General features: G+C 41.0%; 1 protein-coding gene across 3 annotated transcripts in view; it reads left to right on the forward strand.

Annotated features, from left to right (window-relative positions):
• The first annotated feature begins 24,769 nt into the window (after positions 1–24,769).
• LOC147639339 (uncharacterized) overlaps positions 24,770–25,369 on the forward strand; it is a 59,225-nt gene continuing 58,625 nt past the window's right edge. For 2 of the 3 annotated variants that reach the window (XM_086790157.1, XM_086790164.1), the window contains exon 1: positions 24,805–25,168. In XM_086790157.1, coding sequence (XP_086646283.1) covers positions 24,917–25,168 — 252 coding nt within the window. In that variant the 5' untranslated portion in view covers positions 24,805–24,916. Of the gene's footprint in view, positions 25,169–25,369 lie in introns of all 3 variants that reach the window. The other variant, XM_086790161.1, reaches the window with a different exon arrangement.

Raw genomic sequence — 25,369 nt, forward strand, 5'->3', positions numbered from 1 at the left:
GCATTAAACTCATCACCTTCAAAGTACCGTCCCAATTTATTAATTGAAAATTTAACCATATATTTGACATTTTCTTCTTCATTGGGATTGTTGATTCAGGCACGACTTGAGGTGTCTCCATGGAGGGTTATGCCCAAAAGAAGAAGGGCATAGATTATGATGAGACATTTACACCTATGTCTTGTATGACTATGATTGTGTGTATCATTACATTAGTAGTGTATTATGGTTAGAATGTACATTAGTTAGGTATCAAGATTACCTTATTTAATGGTGATTTACATGAGAAGGTTTATGTATCTCAGCCTTATGGTCTTATTGAGAAGGGATAGGAGTCTAAAGTATATAGGTTAAGAAAAGCTTTGTATGGCCTTAAGAAGGCTCCCAGAGCATGGTATGAGAAGATAAATGCATACTTAGTTACAAATGATTTTGCAACAGTCCAATTGAGAGTAAAGATTTGTGCTCATCATTTTATAAGTTAATGTTATGTTGTTTGCACGCCCTAATGAGGATAATATTTTAGCTTTCAAGGTTAAATTACATGTGTCACTTAAGATGACAAATTTAGACTTATTGATAAATTTGAGATGAAAAATTTGGGCTCGTTGCATTATTATTTGGGCATACAATTTATGCAACAATGTGATGATGGTATTGTGATTTTGCAGTCATCAAAGTACATATAGAGCTACTTACACAGTTTGGTCTAAAAGATTATAAGCTTGCTACGTCAGCAAAGATAGGCTTAGTCTCCAAGATGTAGGTGAACCATTTGATGTATTACTTTGTGATATTCAGCTACATGGTTTCAGTGATTCTAATTGGGTTAGATGTTATGACATATGAGTGTCCACCACTAATGGCTTTTACTTTCACCTTAGTGATTCATTTTTATCATGGCTATCAAAAGAAGGAGCTGATAGTGGCCACTTTGAGCTATGAAATCGACTATAGGGTAGCGAACAGTGGAGTGTGTGATTCATCTTTATCACAGCTTAGGAAGAAGGATCCCATAGTGGACACTTCGAGATATGAAATTGAGTATAAGGTAGGGAACATTGGAGTGTGTATAGTTTAGATTGCTTTCGACAGATCTTGGTGCTAGACATCAATCCCCCATCTCCATCTTCACTGATAACCCAAGTGTATTAGCCATTTTGCAAGGAACTCGTTGTTTCATGCTCTCTCAAAGCACATTGAGGTGCATTATCATTATGCCAGGGAGAGGCTCATTGTAGGAGAGATTAGCCTAGCTTATGTCTCTACGCATGACAATGTGGCAAATATGTTCACAAAGTCTCTCTTATGAGAGACTTTTAAATCTTTTTACAAAACTTTGGGCTTATTGCCACTTGGGGCCTGATTAGACACATGATCCCTTTACATGTTCACATCACACTACAAGAAGGGGGGTTTATAGCCATTTATATAATAATGTTGTGTGGACATATACTAATAATGGGATGGGGCACTTTCCCCCTCTTTAGGAGTTTTTTCCTCCTGAGCACACTCTTATGAGTGTGTGTAAGTGATCTTATCATGTCTCATCACTTGTACTTCACTCATTCTCATCAATTTACTTTGACTATTGTATTTCTATTTATGTCTCTGCTGACTTTGCATCTATGTGTGCTGCTACTTTGATCTCCACTCTAAGAATTAGAGAGTACATTCATTACATAAATTTCAGAAGCTAGACTATATTTATACAAGCTTGATGTATAGGGTACCGATTTAGTACTTCAAATCACATCAAAGTAACATCACTTAAATCAGCATCTTTATCAAACCCTAAGCTAGGTTGAAGGTACATCATGTACAATTAACCAAATTATGTACTGTTCTTATCTATTTTCACATGTGAATTGTTTTAATCCTTTGTTATTGTTATGAGACCTTTAGTATATGGATATTTGAATATTCCACAAATTGATTAATAAAGAAAATAAACCATAGACACCATAGCATAACTCAAGAGCATCAAAATCAAAGAACACAAGATTGGGTGAAATGCTCCCCCTGGACGTATGCGACTCCTCTCCCACACATGGTATTTAAATCATAATTCATAAATTTAGCCCTTGAAGCCATAAATAGCGTAGATTTTCTAAAATTGGGCTTTTACAAAATTGAACTATAGTCCAATGCTTTTATCTTGACATTGTTTCGCTTCTCAAAAGTTTTCAACTATCTTTTTTATTTATTTTTGCTCGAAACATGGCTCCAAGGGTTTTAATGGATGTTTTTTTAAAACTATATATCATTTTCTGTGAGTATGTGACATGTATTTTCAGAATTCGGCATCCAATAACTCTCCATAATTTCATGCAGCGAAAATAACATCATAATTTCGTTGCTATTTTCGCTGTTCAACAGCGAAATCACAGTGTAGCAGGAAATTTTGCTACTAAAGACGTTGCTCACAGCAACGTACTTTCGTTTACAGAGCAGAACGGAATCCCCGACATCCCAACAAAAAAAGCGTTGCTGAAATGCTGCTAGAAAAAGTTGTTATGTCCCCAAGGTTTTGTAGTGATTGAATAAACTTCTAGTGCATATGCTAAATTACATTAATTTTCATACTTTATGATTGCTAAGTTTTCCTTGGAAATGAAGTACATTAATTTCATGCAAGTTATGACTCTTTTTATGCTCCTATCTTTCATGAAAACAACATCTTGAGGCATCTTGAGGCATTTTAGTGGCATTTTCACTACACCATTTCATGTTCTTTTCAGTACATATGCTTTTAAATAGCACCAAGTTGAATGGTTGTATATCGTTTTCCCTTTCCCTAAGGTCCCTTTACTCTATATTTTTCACACCATGCACATTTCATACATTCTTCCTTTCTATACACAATCATTTGGCATTTTCACTACACCATTTCATGTTCTTTTCAGTGCATATGCTTTTGAATAGCACCAAGTTGAATGGTTGTATATCGTTTTCCCTTTCCCTAAGGTCCCTTTACTCTATATTTTTCACACCATGCACATTTCATACATTCTTCCTTTCTATACTTTGTAGAAGTCATGATTTGGAGTACCCTCTTATTTTGGTTGGTTGCCGTTGTCTTCGTTCTTCAATCACGTTCACGGCCGCAACTCGATTCTTTTTCTTCTCTGGGCACTCGTATGCATAGTGTCCTTTGTCACATATGTATATGGCATTTTTTGGTTATCATTGATTGAGACATATGTCGATAAACATTGTAGGTGCCAAAACAACCAAATGCAACTGATTTGTAGATTTTATGTAATGGCATTTATCAAGAAACTAATTGAAGGGAGCCTTATAGATACACCTCCATTGCATTGGGTATGTGCACGTTTAATTAAAAAGCTTGCATGTGCCACCCTAATGACAACAGTTAGCATGACCGAGATTATCCACACAAGATCTACTTTTACTTTTTAGAGGCTTTACACATCACTGATAGTCATCATTGTGGACTAAAGTAGACAAAGACTTTGGCCTCTTCCTCCTAACTATTTTTGTATTCCCATGGTCTTCAGCCCTGGCTCGTGCAACTCCAATCTCCTCCACAGCTTCATTGGTAAGGTCAATAAATATCGTTTGATTAATCTTTTGTTTTGTCAAAATTGTGTTCCTTCGCATATCCATTGTTATTCTTCTTTGCTGGTTTGATATTTTTTTCATTTGCTTGTGAACCATTGTCCTTCACTGCTTCACTTTTACGCGATGAAATTTCTCTAAAGGTTTGGAAGGTTTGGAAAGAGGGCTAAATCGAGGAAATCGAGGAATATGAGAATCCGCCCATTGTAGTTTCCCTCAAAAATCCATTCTCCTTCTCACAGTTTGTCGCTAGAGAAACGGCGTTGCTAAGAGAATGAGGATGGAACATGTTCACTTCCGCTCTAATGACTGGCTTCAATCCAGCTATAAACTTCCTCTTTTTCTCTTTTCTATGCACTTTCTCTATAGCTTAAAGTTGTAATAAAGTTTGCCAAAATTTGTTGAGCTAAGATGACATGTTCTCCTTTTCCAACTGTCTAAAAATATCCCATTGGTATCTGTCTTTACTCTTGTATGACAGAGAAATCCTTCTTGATTAGCTTCTATCCGGTGGAAGATAAAAATAGTAGTTTAACTCATGAAAGGAAACTACATGTAGATCTCAAGGTATATATGCATGACATGCAAGAAAAACAACTGTTCAATTGGCTGAGGTAATTGACAATGCTAACACAAAAGTTCAACATTTATTAAAATCTCATTAAAATAACCAGTGGTAGAAAAAGAAGCTAGGATCAATGCTCAAAATAGGTTACAAAATGTTGAGTATAATATTGATCTAATAGAATAAAGCTACAAAAAGCAGCTAAAGGCCATGGAGGAGGAAAAGACCCATGCTAAAAGGTTATATATACACATGCAAAGAGCTAAACAAAGCATTGCAAAATGAAAAAATAAGAACACAATCTAACAGGAAAAGGAGGCAATGATCAAGAGCCACCAAGTGGTAGTGGCACATTTAAATAGGCAAATGACAAGTGCCAAGACCAATATCTCAAGGTTGGAAGACACGAATGAAGCTCTCATCAAGCAAAGGGATGAGTTGGTGAACAAAAATTGGAGGAACATATTACATAAGCTTTGGAAGAAAAGGAAGCTCAGCTAATACAACTTCGCCAAGGCCTTTTAGAAACAACTCAACCCCACGACTCCCACAGGGACTAGTGACCTATCTAATGGGTTGAGGGAAAGGGCAGTGCCATTTACATATCTTTCAGTAACTCCTCCGCCCCTCTACAAACCTTTACTCTTTTTCTTTTTTTTTTTGCTTCACTAACCCTCCTCGTTTGCTAGTTTAATATAAATGTCAGTGACTAACATCGGGGGATTTAGCATTAATAAAACAAAATTTTACAAGAAACACCAACCCCACCATAATAATGGGATTAATTCCATGGGGATATAGAATTAAAAGATTCAAAGGCTATATATTACTAATCCTTTATCCAACAGTGCTAAATTTCAAATCATGGTGTAGAGCCTTATTGCTTTCTACTAACTTTCAAGAGGGAGAAGAGCTTCTGGACTTAATGAAACCCTCCATAGAAACATCGATAGCTCCACTCCCAAAAATAAAAAAGGAGTTTAGAATAGATATAGGAAGATTATTTGAATCCACATTATGTGAATGTACAATAGCACCATGTATCATCCTTATGGTGTTCTTATGGCATTATTACTACACATCTAACGTCTTTAACATCTACTCTAGTGTATTATTTTGACCAAGAGCATATAGAATACCCTATATTTTTCGAGGAGGAAGATATACATAATGTGCACACAAATTATTCATCTCTAAAAAACCACAACTCCTAGACTCGAATGATGAGGCAAGGGATATATCAAAAGATAAACATACTTATTGCATTCATAGGTCCCTAATTTATTGGGATATATCAAAAGATGAACATACTTATTGCATCCATAGGCCCCTAATTTCTTGTGAGATCTCCATGAGACCTCCATGAATTTGCTAGAAAAGAATAGGGCAACTCTCCACCAACCGCCGGATATAGACCCTAGTCGGCTAAAATAGCCCTGGCCGTCCACACATGTCTGGACTCCCCTGAACCACCCAACTCCCCCTAGTCCTACCTGTGTCCTAACACTACCCCCCCTTTTGGAAGAGTTTTTGTCCTCGAAAACAAATTTGCCTTTTACTCACATATGTTCTTAGCATATCCTCGAGTACTTGGTGGACCCTTTCTGTCTGACCATCACTATGGGAGTGGTCAATAGTGCTCATACTGAGCTTTCATGTCATGAACCGTACCTATTGTTTCACGCCGTGAAATAGCCCCTGTGGAAAAAAAATAATCAAACTTGATAAAATCCGTAAAGTCCGTTTCACGTTGTGAAGGGAGTTCTGTCGGCCTAAAAAAAACCTCTGGAATACAGCCATATTTAGATGCTCATATCTCATAAACTGTGAATCCGATGAGCACGCTCTAGTGCTCATTGGACAACCGCCATCGAGCTCTTTAAAATTAGTCTTGAGCGTCCGAGGGCAAAATCGATCATTTTGGCCTCCGACCAACAGCCTCAAAATTCCACCCAAAAACGGCCCTTAAAGCACTAAAAATCACCCAAAACAGCGTGAAAATGATTACAAACCATTTTCAGGCTACTTTTTGAGTGTCTAAATGACGAAATCACGAAAAACTTAGAGAGGCAAAGTTGTAGTACACAAAAAACCCTACAACTCTCTCATACAGAGTTTTTCCAAATTCCTTTTGGAACACCTTCAAAAACGGGCTACGAAACAAGAAAAATCTTTTCAAAAAAAATATCATCTTGACACAGTGATGGGAAATAGGTTTTGAGATCTCTTTCATATGAGATGCTATTGGCATACACTTTTTTCGAAAAAATATCTCTAAGAGATCGTTCAGGTGCGTGTAGTGCCTAACCTTATTACGGCAAACGGACACTCGTTTGACCCAATGAACAGAATGCCACACCTCCTAAGGCTATAACGGGCTATAAGAAAACCTAAAAAAGTAAAAAAAAATGTGCTTACTCATTAACAGAGCAATTGATAATAACGGCAAGACATGGTAACCATAGAGGGACTATGTGGGCTGACACCCTCACTGAACCCAATGGCTGACATCTTCGAGCCATTGAGATCCATGCCCCAAATGCACCTCCTAATATCATTTTCCATGCCAACAACAAATGTGTCATCTATAGGTACCAACCCTTTTCAACCCCTAGATGCTCATACCTTGGACATACTGATGACTAATCTAGAAAGGGGAGTCGCCTAAGTTCTATGTGAGTTCCTACCCACATTAGTACCTTCGCACGGTCTTAATGACATACAAAAACACATCCGTACAGATTTTCAAAATCATGGACAAATATGATGGAACAACTGATCCTGTTTTCGATTCATACAAATGTTTGAACAACGATGCGAAGCCTTTGGAAACGCAAAATAACATCAGCTCTCATAATATGCATAACTTGAAAATCTAAGTGCATTTCATGTCCCTGAATACTAAGTGATACTTGCTTAACCACCGTGTCCCATAGAGGTTACACAACACTCATGCGTGGCATTGGTATGCCATACTTAAACTTCAAAAAACTTCTAAGAAGCTTCAAGTGGCAAGACTTGCACTGTGTGCACTGCCTTACTGTATTGCCCTTATTGACATCTTTGCCATGGTTTTTTGGACAATTCTATTTATCATGATCAGCAGCCATGCAAATAAAACATAATTGTTCCTTTTTAGCTCACTCATAATCTGAGGTGGTGACAAGGGACCTCTTGGCCCCTTGGCCCCTTGGCCTTCTTAACTACATCACTACCTTGTTTGGCCCCCTTCTGTTTGTTTCCCTTAGGACTACGGAAGTCGGATGCTCCAACCCAAGGTGTCTTGGCCGTGCGTATCATCGAAGATCTACACACTTTTTATGGCCTCTTCCAAAGTTTTAGGATATTGAGTTTTACCCTTAGTTTTATATTCATTATCTAAACCACGCAGAAAACCACGTACTTTCTGAAAATCATCCAAACCTTTGAGCTTGAGAATTATCTTGCGATACTTGGAAATATATTGGTCAACGCAAGACCTTCCATCTTACAATTGTCCCAAGCATCCCAATTGTGATCCTTCTCATTCTCATGTAAGAATTCTTTCCAAAAAGTGCCTCAAAATCAGCCCAAGTCGTAGGTCGATTGCTCTCGCGCCGAGATTCATCCACCACGTGTAGGCCTTGCCCTCAAACATGAGACTTCCCTCGAGTGTGCGAACAACATCAAGAGAACGCTTCAAAAGGTACAAGTCTGTCCACTTTTGTAAAAAAGTGTTCACTGCATCTTTATTACGCTCCTTCTCTTCCCCGCAGAACAAAGGAGACTCTATGCTCTTGAGCATAGCTGCCACTTCCTGATTCCCAGGCGTTTTGGTGTCTTGAGTTGATCCCCCAAGAGTAGATGCCCCTAGAGTATTAACCAAGACACTCTGAAATGCTAAACTAGCGAGACCAACTGCTTAAAAGTCTCTTACATGGTCTGTAAACTTTGAGAAAGAACAAGTAAACTTTGCTCAATACGGTGTGTGTGTGTGTAATTCTAATAAAGTATGTGCATGTAAATCCACAAATCCGTGATCACCCGCATCCAGATTAGCCATATTGGTATCCAAAGATGGATGACCGCCATGCTGTTGACCCTTAGGGTGCTCGGAATCTTCTGAGGTCATTGTAACAAATCAAATTCGAATGTAAGATGAAGATGAATACCTGACCAAAACTGGCTCACCGAAAAGCTTGAAACTTCGAAAAGAAATTGGCAAGGTCGTGGAACGGAAACCTTGCCCCCGAACTGAAACTTAAATAGCATCCAACCCACTGAATTGTTGACACTACTACTGAACTGGTCGAAATGCGTAGCAAAGAGAAGATTCACACACATCACTACCATATAATGCTACAAATCCCCCCTAGAGTGATGATGTGAACATATACAGGGTATGACCGATCAATCTTGAAAAGGCATTAAGCCCAAAGCTTTATGAAAAGCTTTGAACTTTTCACACGAGGAAGAGCCTTCGTGAATAAATCTACCATGTTGTCATGTGTAGGCACATAGACCAAGCTGATCTCTGCTCTGCAGAGAGTCTTTCCCTGACATAATGGTAATGCACCTCAATGTACTTAGTGTGAGCATGAAACACTGGGTTCCTTGCAAATTGCTAATGCGCTCTGGCTGTCATAGTAGTGAAAATCATAGTGCTAGACAACTGTCCACCAACACCCAAATCAGCCATAAGACGTTGTGAGGTGAAAACAAGAAAAAAGACCATGCCTCTATAGCCCCTCACCTCCCAACCTTGGAAACACAAACACGAACGGGGGCACCACCAGCCACCGGCTGGAACACTTCTCACACTTCACCACCCCCACGCCATAAAGACAGCTCAAAACCAACACAGACAACTGATCATTCAGCAAAAACATACATAGCACCAACCACACTGTACAAACTCAGCAATTACACCAAAAACCAGGACTCTGGCCAGGATTTACTGCCAAGGGAATTCACCCTTGCGTCTGACAACCAAGCCTCTGTCTCTCGGTCTCTATTTCTCTTCAGAGGGCGCCCCACCAGTAATCCTCCTTCACTTCCAACTTGTCCCCTCTTCTCTGCTTCACTGCCACCAGCCCTCGACCCTTATGGTACCGGCCCTTCTCACCTGTCTTCAGCACTACCAGCCACCTCTGCAGCTGCTTTACGTGCCAGTGACACTTGAGACGACTTCCAACTCTGCACTGCGCTCCAGGCTCTCTCTCTGGTCAGCATCCACTCTCTGCCTGCAGTCGTCGCCCACACAAAACCAGCCACTCTCTCCTCAGAGGGTGCCCCACCAGCTAACCCTCAACTTCAGCAGCTCTCACTCTCTGTGTGTCGTGACCAACAGCTTCGCCAACCTCAGAGCCTCTGCAGCTTTCCTTGCTCGTCAGCCTCTGCACAATCCCTTCAGCATCAACACTAACTCCTCAACGCAGCACCCTCCTTCTCTTGCATCCAGCCCAACTCTGGTCGCTGTCCTCTCCTCTGCAGCGCCTTTTTCACACCCTCTCTCTACTCCAATCACCGTCGGCTCCTGTACACTGCTCACCAGTCGCCACCACGGCTTCACCCACGCGGCCCACACCAGCCCGTCTCTACAAGACTCCCTCTGTAGGTGGTCCCTCAGTTGCCGCCACCACCACAGCCAACTAAGGTTAACGCAGCACCATCTCTCTCTCGTCTCGCCAGCTGCCAGTCGCTGCGCCAACCACACACAACAAGGCCACCCTCTTTGCTTAGTCGCCGCCAGAGCTGCCTCCAGCACAAGGCGGCTACCCTCTTCACTACAGCCCTCTCCTTTGCGCCTGTCAGCAGAAGCAGAACCACCCTAGAGGCTCTGGCACAAGGCGGCTCACTGTCTTCGCCGTACGCTGTGTAGCGCCTCAGCAAGCGATCTCTTTCTGGACCCGGGCTCCACTTTTTCGAAGCAGCCACCTTCAATCCTTTACGTCTTCGCCAGCCTTCTAGATGGTGCACTGGTAGCTACGAAGGCTTCCACATGGCTATTCCCAAGCTGGCCACACTTATATTATATATTTTTTATTTTTCTCAAGCCTCAATAATGGCCACAATACCCTATACACCACCATGTGCTTCAGATTCACATGCGGCGTCCACGACCTTCCAAAACATGACAAGAGCTGTCCACAGCCTTCCATCAGCAGCATCATGACTTACTAAAATACGACCATCACAGTTGGTGCTCTGCATTTGGTAACCACCCGCACACCACACTGTTGCAATAAAAAAAACTTCCAATCTCAAGCACCTGCTCCAAAAAAACAACACGCGTGTACCAGCTCACTGCAAAACCATTCACTTTGTACATTTGCCAGAGCATTCAGGGCAAAGTTTATTCACACACCACGCACCCCATATGTACACAGACCCAAAATACCTTTCAGATTTTTACCTGACATACTTTGCCCAACCCCTAGCCTGCTGAATCATTCATGATCAGCAGCAAAAAGCATATGACCATGTTTCCCTCCGTCAATCCTTTGAGCATCATACAAGGTGACCAAAACATCTCTATTCCATGTGATCAAAGAAACACTGTCATCTTCCCAAGGCATAGTTTGCCATCCCACATCAAAACATAAGAACTTCTGGAAACAAAGCTCTTGACATACATACCATTTTGTCTCATCTCAATTCCAAAATCACTGATGTGATCAACACCAATATCGGAGAACTAGTGAAGCAATTCCTGCTGAGGATAATAATCGATGAAAGCTTCATCAAGAAAGACCTGCTGTGCCATAACATTTTCTTGTCCATCAACATAAGGAGCATCACCATCAAAGCCAACCACTACAGGCAAAACAAACTCCCCTTCAAAAAGGCACCATTGCCAAAGCATCCACCTCAGTTCCTGTATGCTCATCTTTATCAAGGCCAATGAGAAATTCATCTATCACAGCATCCATAATCTCATCCATAGCATCAACATCATTCACAGACTTCTGGTGTTGCTCCTTCTTCATAGCATCAATTCTACTTGTGGCTTTCTTAACATTAATGCACATTTGATCATCCAGCTCCAACTCAGGTTCATCATCCTGCAGACTTTCTATATCCCACTCATCCCACAAAGGTTCATCATCCAAAGACTCAAAAGCAGACTCTTTCACATCACATGCATACCTTTGCTCATGATTCACTTGTACCTCCTCGCATTCTTCCTGTATGGCCTCTTCTTGTTGGGCAACCTCATCACCAAGAACTTCCTCATCAATAACCACGGCATCCATGTCTGCATCCTCCTCACTGGATGAAGTGTCTTCTGTTCCCTCACTAGTAGTGGTGCTACTGGTCGTATCATCAACACTCGAATCAGCTTCACTTTCCCTTTCATCATGAACAGGCTTCTGATTATCCATATTAAATTGCTTTTTATCCCCTCTCCAGTCATACAGAGTAATGACTCCTTTCCTCCAATCTTGAACAGCCTTCACCGCTCTTAGCCATGGTCTTCCCAAAATGATGGGGAATGCACCCATTCCTGCAGGTATAACATGACAATCCACAAGCACCTTTACATCAAAAGCCTGCAATTCTAACTCCTTAACCATACCTAAGCATTTGACCTTCTGGTGATTGGCCAGCCGAATACGGAAACTAGACGCTTCGGTAAAATTAAGACCAAGCCTCTCCACAGCTGCTAATGTGATTACACAAATTTGCGCACCACCATCTATGTATGCCTCTCCCAGATTCTTCCCTTTGTACCACACATTCACCACAGGACATATATCAGGCAACTCCTGAACAGATAGAACAGTCACTATCCCTTTGCCAGGCTCCTTCTCTCTCGGGTTCACAAGTCTTTTCCATTGCCGCTTCAAGTTGGGAGCTAACTCTATCAATTGCCCAAAAGTAATATTAGCCTTCCTTCCAGCCATGTCCTCCTGTAAATTGTAGCTATCCTGCCCAACCCCCAGTGGAAAATCAGTCACCTGAAACTTCCTACGAGACTTTCTCTTCTGCTTGACCTTTACATCTCCTCCTTCTTTCACTTTACCTTTCCTCTTGCTAGGCCCTGCAGCATCCCTGCTTTCCCTTTCCTATGGCGTCCGTTTCCCCAAAGGCATCACATCAGCTTCTGCCTCCTTTGTCTTCTCAAGAGTGACCACATCTATCACCTTAGTTTTACCTTTCTCCTCATTTGTCAATCCACTGGTTCCTGCTTCACCTTTGATTTCAATTCCATAATCATTTGCCCGATTAGGAATCTAAGAGGGTAAGGGATACATATCACCCCCCATTCGCTGAGGCTTATCACAATCTGTACTTAGATGTCCAAGTTCTCCACAATTCCAGCATGTAGGAATGAACCGTCTACCCGTGCCAAAACCACGGCCACTTCCATAGCCTGTCTGACCTTCAACTCCTTCCTGATTATAACCTCTGCCTCGGCCACGTCCACCACCTGTGTTCTCCATCATTTTCAAACTCAGATTCTTCATACAATCCACCATTTGCCTCATGTCATGTTGAAGCCCTTCATCAGAAGCTGTAACAGCTATGGGTACCATCTTTGTCCCCTGTGGTATGGCATTATTCACCTGAGCTTCTGTCGGTTGCACTCTTTCCAGCACGGTTCTCATCGGTACCACTTCTACCCTTCTCATTTCAGGCCTCACTGCCACTGGAACCATCCCCAGCTGGTTCATCCGTTGCAATTTCCAATCCTTTGATTTGGCAATCTCCACCGCATCCTCATAAGACCTGGGCTTCTTTAATTCCACCTTCCAGCGAATACCTCCCTTCAATCCTGCAATAAAACGATCCTTCTTCATCATGTCCGAAGGTACTTGATCATCTCCCAAAGCCCTGCACAAAGTCTCCCACAGCAAAGAAAATTTCTTCACATAATCATCGATTGGCTCCAATTCGCCCTGTATCAACCCCTGCGCTTCATGCCAAACCCTATCTGGATCCTCAATCTTCTTAAACCTGTTCAAAAGAGCAGTCTTCAATCCATCCTCAGTCATTGGAATGCGTGGCTTAACATCCTTTAACGACTTTTCAAAAGCTCTGTACCAAATCCTTGCATCCCCTTTCAAGTAGATGCTCAACAGCCGCAATACCTATACGGCTCATTGATGTGGTTACTTATGCATGCAACCTCCATTCTTTCAAGAAAATCTGCTACATCTTCATTAGGACCACCAAAAAACTCTGGATACGACATCATTTTGATCCCCAAGCTTCACTTTAAATCCCAAGAAAAACCAGAAACACCTTCCTTCAATCTCTTACTCTGGGGCATACACCCTCGTAAGAGAAATATACCTGAGCTCTCCTCAGTGGGGGCACCAGAATCAATGTGAGGTGAAAACAAGAAAAAAGACCATGCCTCTATAGCCCTTCACCTCCCAACCTTGGAAACACAAACACGAACGGGGGCACCACCAGCCACCGGCTGGAACACTTCTCACACTTCACCACCCACCCACGCCATAAAGACAGCTCAAAACCAACACAAACAACTGATCATTCAGCAAAACCATACATAGCACCAACCACACTGTACAAACTCAGCAATTACACCAAAAACCAGGACTCTGGCCAGGATTTACTGCCAAGGGAATTCACCCTTGCGTCTGACAACCAAGCCTCTGTCTCCCGATCTCTGTTTCTCTTCAGAGGGTGCCCCACCAGCAACCCTCCTTGACTTCCAACTTGTCCCCTCTTCTCTGCTTCACTGCCACCAGCCCTCGACTCTTATGGTACCGGCCCTTCTCACCTATCTTCAGCACTACCAGCCACCTCTGCAGAGCTGCTTTACGTGCCAGTGACACTTGAGACGGCTTCCAACTCTGCACTGCGCTCCAGGCTCTCTCTATGGTCAGCATCCACTCTCTGCGTGCAGTCATCGCCCACACAAAACCAGCCACTCTCTCTTCAGAGGGCGCCCCACTAGCTAACCCTCAACTTCAGCACCTCTCACTCTTTGTGTGTCGTGACCAGCAGCTTCGCCAACCTCAGAGCCTCTGCAGCTTTCCTTGCTCGTCAGCCTCTGCACAATCCCTTCAACATCAACACTAACTGCTCAACGCAGCACCCTCCTTCTCTTGCATCCAGCCCAACTCTGGTCGTTGTCCTCTCCTCTGCAGTGCCTTTTTCACACCCTCTCTCTCCTCCAATCACCACCGGCTCCTGTACACTGCTCACCAGTCGCCACCACGGCTTCACCCATGCGGCCCACACCAGCCCGTCTCTACAAGACTCCCTCTGTAGTAGGCGGTCCCTCAGTTGCCGCCACCACCACAGCCAACTAAGGTTAACACAGCACCATCTCTCTCCTGTCGCCAGCAGCAGCTGCCAGTCGTCGCTGCGCCAACCACACACAACAAGGCCACCTTCTTTGCTTAGTCGCCGCTGAATCACCAGAGCCGCCTCCAGCACAAGGCGGCTACCCTCTTCACTACAGCCCTCTCCTTTGCGCCTGTCAGCAGAACCACCCCAGAGGCTCTGGCACAAGGCGGCTCACTGTCTTCGCCGTACGCTCTGCAGCGCCTTTCTGGACCCGGGCTCCACTTTTTCGAAGCGGTTTTTTGAAGCGGCCACCTTCACTCCTTTACGTCTTCACTAGCCTTCTAGATGGTGCATTGGCAGCTATGAAGGCTTCCACATGGCTATTCCCAAGCTGGCCACACTTATATTATATATTTTTTATTTTTCTCAAGCCTCAATAATGGCCACAATACCCTGTACACCACCATGTGCTTCAGATTCATGTGCGGCATCCACGACCTTCCAAAACATGACAAGAGCTGTCCACAGCCTTCCATCAGTAGCATCATGACTTACTAAAATACGACCATCACAGTTGGTGCTCTGCATTTGGTAACCACCCGCACACCACACTGTTGCAATTAAAAAAACTTCCAATCTCAAGCACCTGCTCCAAAAAAACAACACGCGTGTACGAGCTCACTGCAAAAGCATTCACTTTGTACATTTGCTAGAGCATTCAGGGCAAAGTTTATTCACACACCACGCACCCTATATGTACACAGACCCAAAACACCTTTCAGATTTTTACTTGACAACGTCTGAGCCACACAAACTCAACTATAGTTGTAAAAGCTGCCCTGTACTCAGCTTCACAGCTGGAAGTGGCCACTGTAGGCTGCTTCTTTTGCTGAGCCATGATATACATGAATCACTAAGGGGAAAGTAAAACCCACTAGTGGACACTCGTGTGTTATAACATCCAGCCCAATCTGAATCACTAAAAGCATGCCGTTGTGACTCACCCCCCTTTGGATAAAATAATCCAAAATGCTGAGTACTCTGTAAATAGCGAAAAACCTGCTTAATAACTTGCCAATGCTTCGTACCTGGGCTATGCATAAATTTGCTCAACTGTGAGACCGCATACTATATATCTGGCCTCGTGTTGCACACATAAAGAAGAGATCCAATAGCATGCTGATACAAACTAGCATCAAAAGAGTCTCCTGCATCTTAAAGACTAAGTCCAGTACTTGTCTCCATAGGTGTAGCCACAGGTTTACAATCTTCAAGATTAAACCTCTTCAATAGCTTCTGTATATATTTAGACTACAACATAACAATGCCATCATTGTGCTGCATAAACTGAATCCCCAAATAGTAATGCAAGGGCCCCAAATCTGACATCTCAAACGATGACTGCAAATCAGCCTTAAAGGCTGAAATTTGATCTATATCAGGTCCCATGAGCAACATGTCATCAACGTATAGAACGATAACCAAAAATTTATCCTTAATCCTCTTCACATAAAGAGTACTCTCTGTTGGACTGTTGTAAAAATCATTTGCAACCAAGTATGCATGAATCTTCTCATACCATGCTCTAGGAGCCTACTTAAGGCCATAAAGAGCCTTTTTTGACCTGCATACTTTAGTCTCTTCTCCTTTTATAGCAAAACTAGAAGGGTGTGATACATACACCTGCTCATGTAAATCACCATTCAATAATGCAGTCTTAATGTCCAACTGATGTAGCCCAAAATGTGCCTGCAACGCGCGTGAATTGCATCGCGGACCCCGAAGATGATGTATACTTTGTATACAAACCACTATAGTATATACCTTCTTCTATTAAGAGGGTTTCTTAATCAGAGACAAAAATAGGGTCGTGAGGAGGGAGGCAGACTACTAGAGCAAGTGTCAAGGAAGCTAGCTCTGATACCAATTATTGGAATTAGGGTTAGGGTTGCAACAATGCACACACACACGATAGAGAAGCTTGAGAGCACATAAACTCACTAGATTAGAATAAATAAATGTGTGCCAGTTACACACCCCAAAATGAGTAGATAAGAGGGTGTAAATACACACTCGGGAAAAAACCTCCTAGTGAGGGAAAAAGTGCCGCGATAGTCCTAAGTGTGTTCACACGCATCACTACCATATAATGCTACAGTCATGACATTTCTCTTACTAGAAAATAAAAATAAAGAGAATACAACCGAAAAGATACTGACCCTTCATCTTCTTCTTTGAATTTCCCACTAACACTCTCGACGCCAAGGAATTGCCAAAAGTTATGCCAGTTAGTGTGAACAATCCTCCATAGCAAATAATCTCTTGCTAAATAACTAAAAATTACCTCTAACAGTATAGATGTCATCCTTGATATGCCTGCTACTAGTGAATATGAATTGATAATTAGAACAAGTAACCCCACTACTACAACCCAATCTTATACTAAAAGCATTACGACCAATCACACCATTCGATCCGACCATTCTAATATTATTGTAGGCTTATGCAACCACAGACAGAAACAACCATGGTTACCTTACCCCGTCAAAGCTCCGAGGCTGGATATGTAGGAACTAATGCCAATGATAAGGGTAGGAATGCTATGGGAAAGTGTGGCTAGGCACACCAAGCTTGCAAATCCAAACTTTGCAAATTTACTAGAAATTAGAATTATGGGCTAAATTATCCAATTAGTTCTACAAGAGATGGCAGATCAAGTACCTTGCATAACACAGAGGAGGGTATGAAGAGATACAACCAAATGTTGATGGTAATTAGACTGTAGATTGTTTACGGCATTATTCAGCCAGCATGGAGATCATCCTTCCTGGAGCTACTAGAATTGGCAGCTATCTACAAAAGATCACCAAGGGTACTCAGGATAGACCCGCTATATATGCCAAGAAATACAAGCTCAAAAATCGGTAGGTCCCCATGATAAGTTAAGGAAAGCATGATAAGTTAAGGAAAGCATGACTTGATGTTTGAGAAATCTTATAAAGGGTGGTGCAAGCCATAAAATAGAGGCCATTGTTTACTCAAATAGAGTAAAAGATCTTATTGATGTAAACCTAGCTCTTAAAATGTCAAATCCTAGTAGTTAGAAATGAGTTAAGCAAAAATGATTGAAAAGCAAAACAATGATGCTGAAAAGATTTAACTTCTCACATAGAAAGCTCAATCTAGTATAGAGCTGCATGCTACCAAAACATAGAAGCTTGATGATATAAAGAATTCATGTGTCTAAAAGAAACAGATCATCAGGAGGAGGTGAAGTATTACAAAGCCAATGCAAATGATAGTGTAGATTTACTAACAAAGAAAGCTAAATAACTGCTCAATTCTATGAAAGTAATGGAAAAACAAATGGAGAGATGTTTCACTTTTATCCAACATTCTATTGAGATTCTGGGTTGGCATAACTGGAATATGATGAGGGGAGGATGAGGGACATTGCTTAACACTTTAACAAAGATGCATTTCACCCCTAAACCAATGTCCTCTTGCTATCCGAATCAAGATGCCATCCTGTTTCTACTCTAGCTCAACCTTGCACATGCATACAAGGTCGTGATGTAGTTTCTTGACTATATGTTTTGCCCTTGAGCCAATGTCCTTCGGCTAATAGAGTCATCTAAATGAAGATGTCATCCTCTTTCAGCTCTAGCTCTTGACCTCACACACACACACACACACACACAAGGTCAAGAGAGCTAGAGCTCTTGACCTCGCACACACACAAGGTTGTTAATAAGAATATAGCATAACAGTGGAAAGATAGATAGTAAAACAAAGTACAATAGACAATAGATAGAGAATGGAGAGAATTTAAAATTATAAGATATGTATAATATGATGGTGCTGTCCACCTGTGCACTCTCAATTAGAGCTTAGATAGCAATCTAGAAAGACTCAAGATGGAGGATCTATTGAGTGTAGAGGGTGTGGGTACTCACAAGCATTGTATACCTTAGCTTATGATAACTATATCCATATATAGTGCTACAAGTGGTGTGGTAGGTGTGTATAGAACGTGGGTAGTTACGTGGCATAAACATGATGACCACCCTCAACGTGGCTAGCCCACTAATGCTCAAACCCCTGACCATCTCCTAACCATCAATAGTCATAATAACGACCCCTTTGACATCTAAGCTGGGTTCCCACCAAGACATGTGCACTAATGGCTTCTCCTCATAATATGGGCCTTTATAAATGTGCACCAAACATTGATATGAGATACGTGCTGAGAGGTGGGCATTGAGTGTATACTAACACCCTCCTCAATTTGCAATGCCAAGTTAATGACGATGCGAAGAGCTGGTCCTTCCCAACAACATTGGTGAAGATGTCGGCGTAGTTCTGATTTTTTGAATAGTACTCCATCTCCACTATATCTCATCCTCAATCAACTCTCGCACATAATGATTTTGAATCTTAATGTGCTTTGTTCGAGCATGAAACACAGGGTTCTTGGTAATAGCCATACAACTATGGGTGTCACATTGCAAGACTATAGTCCCACTAATTTAAACTCCGGTGCTGCATTGCAAGGCTATAATCCCACTTATCTGAACTCTCATGTCCACTAAAATCCTCCTCAGTCATACCACTTCACAAGCAGCATTCATTAGTAGTAAAACAAACTACCTTGTACTCAACTTTTGTAGAAGAAGTGCCACTATAGGCTGCTTCTTTTTGGTCCAAGAGAAAGCATCGAAACCAAACAAAAAACAATATCTAGAAACTAATTTCATGGAATCATAATCTCCAGCCCAATCTGAATCACAGTAACCCATAAGAGGGTCACTTGCACTATAAGTGATGATGTACTTAAGAGTACCTCTGATTACTCACATTCCTTGCTTCTAATGACTCTTTCATTGCTTGTTTTGGAAAACATGCTCAAAACACAGACTATGAAGCTGATATCAACTCTACTGTTAGTCATAAAATTTAAACTCTCCACTAGCTTCCTATACTTCCTGATGTTTACTAATGGTATGTTGCTTTAGTTCTTTATTGTCACATGTGATGTTTAAGTCATGTACATACAAGACAACTGAAGCAATCTTGTCATGCCTTTTTTGAAATTGGTAGCAAGCTAGAATGGATTCCTTGTGAATGTACTTTATACATGTATTATGAGATTAAGCATTGTATAAGAAATAGGCCACTTATAAGCCTTGGATTCTCGATCAACCATTGGTTGTGTGTAAACACTTACGACCTTGTATATAATTCACTTTTATCTCACAATGCAATACACTCTCCCATTATGCAATATAGTATTGTGCTTGTGCTGACCTCTCTCTAATCTTCTTTTCTAATACATGCTAACGAGCTTGTATGAGTTGAGAGGAAGGACAAGGGCATGTTAGTGGCAGTGTGATAATGCTTGTGAGAAGGAGCAACAAAAACAACCATGGAGGAGAGTGGAGCTTGGAGACTTCAAGGGTTATGAGATTGGCCACCAAAGATCCCCACACAATGATTCTAACTTCTTCGGGTATTTCTCTTGTAAATGCATTTATAAGAGAGACCAAAATGGGCCATAACATTTGATAACTAACCTTCCTCGTGTTCCTTTCTAGAGGAAAAATGACCGTTGAGAGCATTCATTCAGTATCAAGGCAACATCAACAAGCTTCTTAATTCTTCCCATAACAAAGCCTTATACTCGAGATGCAATAGACATTAGAAAGCGAGGAATGTTAACCCATTTTAGGATTGGCCACTAATATTCTACATCAAAGAACAATGACGGACACACCAAAAGGATGTACAATCAAGCTATAAAGCAACGATGTCCAAATCTACAGCATGGATGGGTGCCCATAATGGTCCAACTAAATACTTATGGCGATTCACACTCCAAGAGCATGCGGTAGCAAGCGAGAATGGATAACTTATGAACGTACTTCAGAAATGTATTGTGAGATTAAGCATTGTATAAGAAATAGGCCATTTATGAGCCTTCGATATCTACAATTTGTGTGTAAACACTTATGGCCTTGTATATAAGTCAATTTCTCTCATAATACAACATACTCTCCCATTGTACAATAGAATATTGCTTTTTTGCTAACCTCTCTATAATCTTCTTCTTTGGTTCATACTAGTTAGCTTATATGAGTTGTGTGAGGTGCAAGGAGGGACGAGGACCTATAGTGGTGCAACATGGTGGTGTTTGACAATGCTTGCAAGAGGAAAATGGTGGTGTGAAGATTGGAGACCTCAAGGGTAACAAGCTTAGCCCACCAACAAAAATCTCCCCATGATGGTTGTAGCGTATTTCTCTTACTAATGTGTTTCTAGGAGAGACCAAAGACGAGCCGAAATATAACCCAATAATGCTTTGCAATGTAGGGTTATTGTTGACATAATTCTTACGTTTCCTACCCTTTCTCGCTTTCTTTCTCTATCATAGATGTGTAAAGAGTGGAAAGCTCCTCGATTGTAAGCTACATATGTTTCTCTGTAGCTATGGCTTTGTGTTTTTTTTCCCGTCACAAGCTTAGATTGGTACATTGTTGGAATCACCTAAGAGGAGGTTTGCTGCTTGGACGAGGAGTTGCTAACTTAGAGTGTTGCTGATTTCGAACTCTTGATGCCACTAGCCTTGAGATTTTGAAGCCTAAGTTATTGAGGTTTAGCTCTTGCTTAACGATGGGTACTAAGCTGTAAAATAGTCGCCTACAAATTATCTAAATCTGCTACCCATCTCTTTCTTATTGTGAATTTGGGAGATTGCACCAATGAAACTTCTAGAAGCTTGTGCCCTCACAAGAAAGACGATGATAACTCTTTGATTCAGCAAAACAAGGAGAGAGAATCATAATGCAATTGAGTCCCAAGGTTAGACCCTAATATAGAGGGTGCACTAATAATATCTACACACTAATTAACACTAATTAACGATGGGTACTAAGCTGTAAAATAGTGGCCTACAAATTATCTAAATCTGCTACCCATCTCTTTCTTATTGTGAATTTGGGAGATTGCACCAATGAAACTTCTAGAAGCTTGTGCCCTCACAAGAAAGACGATGATAACTCTTTGATTCAGCAAAACAAGGAGAGAGAATCATAATGCAATTGAGTCCCAAGGTTAGACCCTAATATAGAGGGTGCACTAATAATATCTACACACTAATTAACACTAATCACTAGAAATTAGCATCCCTAAATCAAGCACATCAAGAACTTCCTAAGGAACATCCCTAGGGGGTGATACCAACTTAAAATTCTAGGTGCTAAGGTGGCTCACAACAAATTACCTTCAAAGTGAAATTTGGTTAGGAATAACTAGCAAGAACTAAACTTAATCAACAATGGATAAAAGAGAACACACAAACCATAAATCTCATTACTACTCACTCTATAATGAGAGTCCAAGAAACATCACACATGGATGTCACTTATCATAGTCTTGTGGCACAAATCGCCCTTCCACAACATCAAACCCATACCAGTAGACTTCATATAAATCCTTGTCATCTATTGCTATGCATACCTTTTAACACAATCAACACAAATATAGAGTTTGTACTTCATTTTGGGGATTATGTAACTCTTGGCTAAAGGTTATGTCTATGAAAGGCTACATTGCAATGCTCATTTTCATTGTTTTGGGCAAACTTAACTTACTAAAAATATAAATTTTAAAAATAGTAAGTTTGGGCAAGGAGATGATCACCAACAATGTATTGGGCTAATGAATAAGGCATAGGCTAAGCTTGAGAAAATTTTATTGTGTATTGCACCATCACACCGAGGGTGAGAAGTTTTCACACTATAGATTCAACATAATTAAGGAGTGTGTCTACATCGACCAAATATGGGTTTCCAATGACAAATGAGTGAAACCAAACTCTGTATTAACAAAAAGCTGATCTTATTTAATTAATGGGATAATAAGTAGCACTATAAACCCATGACTATACTATGGTATTCCCGATAACGCACTTAGGTCTATTTAAGGGTTTATTTCAAGACACTATGGTATGCTTGATAATGCACTTAGGCTTGTTTGATTTGTACTAAGAAATAAAGGTGTAGAGAGTTAGATTAAGGTGGTATACATGAATTTGGGCCTAGGACTAGTCTCAAACCTTTATAACTTATCTTATCCATTTATATATAAGTCATTTTTTCCACTCATGCATCATCTCAAAACAATATAATGTTTTCTTGTTTCCCTCTTGCTAATGATTGACAATATGCTTAATTGGTGATATGCTTCCATGGGCTTGTTTCCTTCTTGTTAATGATTGACCGTATGCTTTATTGGTGATATGCTTTTATGGACTTACAAGAGAAATTATGTTTGAATGTGTATAAGCTCCATTTTTAAACTTATTATTACTAAATTGGCACGAGAGTAGGTGAGAATAGCACCATAGCATAAGAAGTCTCCTAGACCACAAACTCCTAGGGTGGGTGGAATCAACACCTATATTTAGATAGGAAAAGAGTGTGTGTATAAGTAGGAGTAGATACTCTCATGGTATTTTCACTCCCAACAGTGACTCGGTACTTGAGAGAGAGAGAGAGAGAGAGAGAGAGAGAGAGAGAGAGAGAGAGAGAGAGAGAGAGAGAGAGATCACATGTGCAATCAAATTCAAATTGGACAAGTGTAGAGAATGTAAAAGCAATGATTTGTTTTTTATGTACTACTTTGAAAAAAAATAAAAATTTTAAACCTTTTTTCAATGATTTTATCTTATCTTATAATTGTATTACCAATTAGGTTTGAAATAGAATACAATATAAAATTTAAAGATTTATTTATTGTAAATGTGTTTCTTGATCACTTTTTGTTTAACATTAATATTTAGAATCTATTAAAAAAAATAAGAATTACTTTATTACTTATTTAGATTCAATGATATTTATCTATGCCAAAAAGGACAAATCATAAATTACTTTGAATTGAAATCCTTAAAAATGAGCATATTCTAATTTTAACATTTTGTATTTTTAAATGATTTTTAAATACAAATGACAGTTTTTGGGGCATTTTATAAGGAACCTTTTAGGAGGCACATTTGCAATTTCCCATTTGATATGCAATAGTGTAATTTCACAGCTGAGTGTAAAGACATAACTTTGTGAAAAGGGATTGAAGTAGGGATGTAATAAGAAAAGTGCAAAGACATGAAATTTTGGAAAGAGACTAGAGATGCATGATAGAAATGTGATGAGGAAACATTGCATAATGATGATGAAAAATTGAAATGTGTGGGAGTGCATTTGGTTTAGGCACGCATTATGTTCCTTTGAAGAGGAGATCATGTCACGAGGTAGAAAATCTTTTGTAATCTAAAAATTGAAAAGAGATAGGGACCTAAAAGTGATATATTACCTTCTTGGCTGACATAAGAAAGTATGGCATGTGAGCTCTTCCTCTTCCTTATCCATATGAACAATGCCTAGACTCCCTGCCCCGCTCCCCCCTCCCCCCTCGCCCCCTCATTCATTGAGATACATGTGCATGCACGTGCACACACATAGACACATGCACACGTCATTTGTAGATACACATGCATGTGTGTAAGAATTTTTGTTTGTTTGTTAAGGAGGGAAGGTGGGGTTGCATAAAGTTGAAAACTACAAAGTGTAACACATAATGATCCTTAATATCAACAATAGCACTAGGTGAGGGAATGCGGAGCTGTTTAAAATTGAAAACAAAAAAGTAGAGTAGTTGGATTCATACTAATCATTAAAGAACCAACACACATGCACACACACACGCACGTGTGGGTGCACGTTGTGTGCATACACACATACCACACACACATGCACAAAAAATGTATGCACACAATTTATACAACTTAATATCAATCAGATTTCGATAGTATTAAACACTTTAAGGTTGATAAGTACATAGCTGATATGAAATGTTATTGGCTACAATGTATACAACTTCATATTAATCATGCTGAGAGAGAGAGAGAGAGAGAGAGAGAGAGAGAGAGAGAGAGAGATGATTAGGAAGAAGCTATGCTTAGTATATTTAGTCCAAAAATGGTGGTAGTGACCAGTGACCACCCTCTAAGGTGGTTTACATGCCTCCTAAGATTTAGGTGGACATTCCATATGACCACCCTCTAAGGGGGTTTACATGCCTCCTAAGATTTAGGTGGACATTCAAGATGTAAGAGATTGTAAGAGCACGTGAAAAGGTAAGGAAGGTTGGAAAACGTTTTGATCATAGGGAAACGTAGAACATGAAGAGTCAAGTTGTTACCTCCTTGGCTGCGCTTTGGGGGGGGGGGGGGGGGGGGGTGCCCCGACCGTCGGCTCCAGCAAGGACACGTGTTCTGGACAAGGGGTCTCCATCTAGCTTGGAATAATAATCAATGAACATTAGGCTATTAAATAAATATATATTCTCTCTCCTAAGTTGGCTGCCGCGTGCAAATTCTCTCTCTCTCTCTCTCTCTCTCTCTCTCTCTCCCTCTCAAATTCATCGTGGCAATCGATTTCTCCGCAGTAGCGTTGCCCTACTGTGGTAGCGATGGTGGGTTTCTCGCCATCGCTGAGTGCAGTGAATGCCGTGATCTACTCCGCATCCGCATGTTCATCTTCTTCTCTCTCGTCACAGACAAGAATGCCTCTGCCAAGGGCCTTCCCAGACCACACACGCAGAAGCCTTGAATCAGCTCAGCAGCAGCCTGCACCCAATGTCCAGACTAGGGCCTCCGTTGGCCGATTCTCAGGCGCAGTCCATGGCAGTAATGCTCGAAAGAGCCGTAGGAGACGAGACACGGTACGGCAAGACAATGTGCATGAGAGCCTTCATGCGCGCCTTCTTCTGTCAGACCTCTCGCTCAATCACTTTCTCTCTGTTTTGGTTCAGTTGGTCATGTTGTTGATCGTCCTTTCAGTGTATTTTTGAAATTTTTGCTCATAGGATATTCTGAAAATTTTAGTTGTCAAACCGATTGATGCGTAGATTTTTGAAAGGAAA

The sequence above is a fragment of the Cibotium barometz genome, chromosome 4, assembly GCF_041138505.1.
Source record: "Cibotium barometz isolate CiBa-2024 chromosome 4, ASM4113850v1, whole genome shotgun sequence".
In the NCBI taxonomy this organism is placed as follows: Eukaryota; Viridiplantae; Streptophyta; class Polypodiopsida; order Cyatheales; family Cibotiaceae; genus Cibotium; species Cibotium barometz.